Source organism: Microtus ochrogaster, chromosome 4, assembly GCF_000317375.1.
Source record: "Microtus ochrogaster isolate Prairie Vole_2 chromosome 4, MicOch1.0, whole genome shotgun sequence".
Taxonomy (NCBI): Eukaryota; Metazoa; Chordata; class Mammalia; order Rodentia; family Cricetidae; genus Microtus; species Microtus ochrogaster.
In genome coordinates this window covers 98,566-100,673 of record NC_022011.1, presented here as the reverse complement: position 1 = coordinate 100,673, position 2,108 = coordinate 98,566, and the positions used below count along the sequence as shown (strand labels likewise).

At 45.8% G+C, this 2,108-nt stretch overlaps 1 protein-coding gene across 1 annotated transcript in view; it reads right to left on the bottom strand.

The window, feature by feature from the left end:
• Positions 1-708: 708 nt before the first annotated feature.
• The window catches only part of Hmox1 (heme oxygenase 1), a 7,678-nt gene continuing 6,278 nt past the window's right edge, over positions 709-2,108 (bottom strand). Inside the window, exon 5 of the mRNA XM_005345369.3 lies at positions 709-1,217. Within this exon, the coding sequence (XP_005345426.1) occupies positions 1,081-1,217 (137 nt within the window). The 3' untranslated portion in view covers positions 709-1,080. The remainder of the gene's footprint in view (positions 1,218-2,108) is intronic.

Genomic DNA, 2,108 nt, shown 5'->3' with positions numbered 1-2,108 from the left:
ATTATGTCAGTCAGGCATGATGCCATGTGCTTGTCATCTTAGGACTGTAGAGGCAGCAACAGGAGGGTCCCTGGAGCTATATATATCTGGGAGCTAGAGGCCAGTGAGACTCTGTATCTAAAAATCAGGTGGACTGGCCAGGCATGGTGGCCCATGCCTTAGTCCCAGTTGTTGAGAGACAGAGGTAAGAGGATCTCAGTGAGTTCAAGGCCAGTTGCTCTACACAGCAAGTTCCAAATCAACCAGGATTACATAGTGAGATCCTTTTAAAATAAGATCACTTCCAAATGTCAAGCACAGTCCAATATTGCAGCTACCAACATCACCTGCCCTCCTGCCAGGTACTGAAGAGACGAGAGGGTAGGGCCCGTTTCATGGGCGGTAGAGACATGAAGACACTTCGGTGACTGTTAGATAATGTCATTTATTATTTCATACAGAAATTCAAGACAAAGGTTACAACTATTAAATACTTCTTTCCCACCCACCCCTCAAAAGACAGCCCAACTTTGTTAGGAAAAAAACAAGACAAAATACCACCTTTCTGGTGGAATTGGGAAAATAATAAAAAAAAACCATAAACACTCTGGATGGTGGTGGTGTGTCTTTAATCCCAGCACTTGGGAGGCAGAGACAGGTAGATTTCTTTGAGTTTGAGGCCAACCTGGTCTACAGAGCAAGTTCCAGGACAGGCTCCAAAAGCTACAGAAAAGAAATCTTGCCCCCAAAACAAAACAAAACAACAAACAAACAAAGACAGAAACACAAGACTGAACACCTCTGCACACTGTTATCAAAGTGGCCATGAAACCTTAGGAAAGCGGTCATGGCCAGTTTACACAGATGCCAACGACCAAAAGCCTTGGCTCAGATCAGCTACCACTTAAGGCCACTGGCTGGATGTGCTTTTGGTGAAGGAAAAAAATGCATTGATCATCTTTCTCCATTGCAGAGAGGGGGTTAGGAGCTCCCAAAGCATCTTAGAGGCCCAAGAGAAGAGAGCCAGGCAAGATCTCCCTTATAGAGAGAAGGTTCTTCATGGACAGAGTTCACAGCCCCTGGAGGCCAGCACATTTGCATTTACATGGCATAAATTCCCACTGCCACTGTTGCCATCAGAAAGCTAAGAGTAAGGACCCATCGGAGGAATGGCGCCTGGGATGAGCTAGTGCTGCTGATTCGGGACTTCTCTCTGGGTATCTCTTCAGGGGTAGTGCCTGAAAGAGAAAGATAGAAAAGGTCAAACACATGTAGCCTGGGGAATATGACATTAAAGTACACAGTGTAAAGGAGACGCAGTGTCTGTCTCTGGTACAGCTCCTCCAATAGCACAGAGCATCCACTAGCAACTGCGTGAATGAATACCTTCAGAGCTAGGAACTCCCTCCCTCCCAATCTGTTCATTCTCCTGTGTTCAGCCATGTCATATCAAGGGACAGTCCCAATCAGGTAGCCAGTACCATCAGGACTGGTCACATTTCAGGCACCAGAAGCAATACTATTAGTAACAGGGCCATGGGATCCTGTCCCAGTTGGGAGAATGGGAGAACTTTAGGCAAAATGTTAGGGTGGCATTGAGCAAACAGTTTCACATAACCTGCCCTGCCCTCCTCTCGTCACCCACTCCCTGCTGTGGGACAATGCTCTTGTACACGGTAAAGATGTGTCACTTGTATTGGTTCGATAAAATGCTGATTGACCAGTAGCCAGGCAGGAAGTATAGGAGGGGCAACCAGACAAAGAGAATTCTGGGAAGACGAAAGGTGGAAAGAGGAAGCAAGATGAGAATGCCTTACTGAGAAAAGGTACCAAGCCACGTGGCTAAATATAGACAAGAATTATGAGTTAATTAAGTTGTAAGAGCTAGTTAGTTTACAATTAATATAAGCCTCTGTGTATTTCTTTGGGACTGAATGGCTGCAGGACCGGGCAAGACAGAAACTCTGTCTACAACTTCCCTGTGCCATACTCTGTCCCAGCGGTGGCAGGCTCAGAAAAGGCACATTTTGTGTCACTTTGATCTTTTTTTTTGGGGTTTTTTTTTTTTGGTTTTTCGAGACAGGGTTTCTCTGTGGTGTTGGAGCCTGTCCTCGAACTAGCTCTTGTAG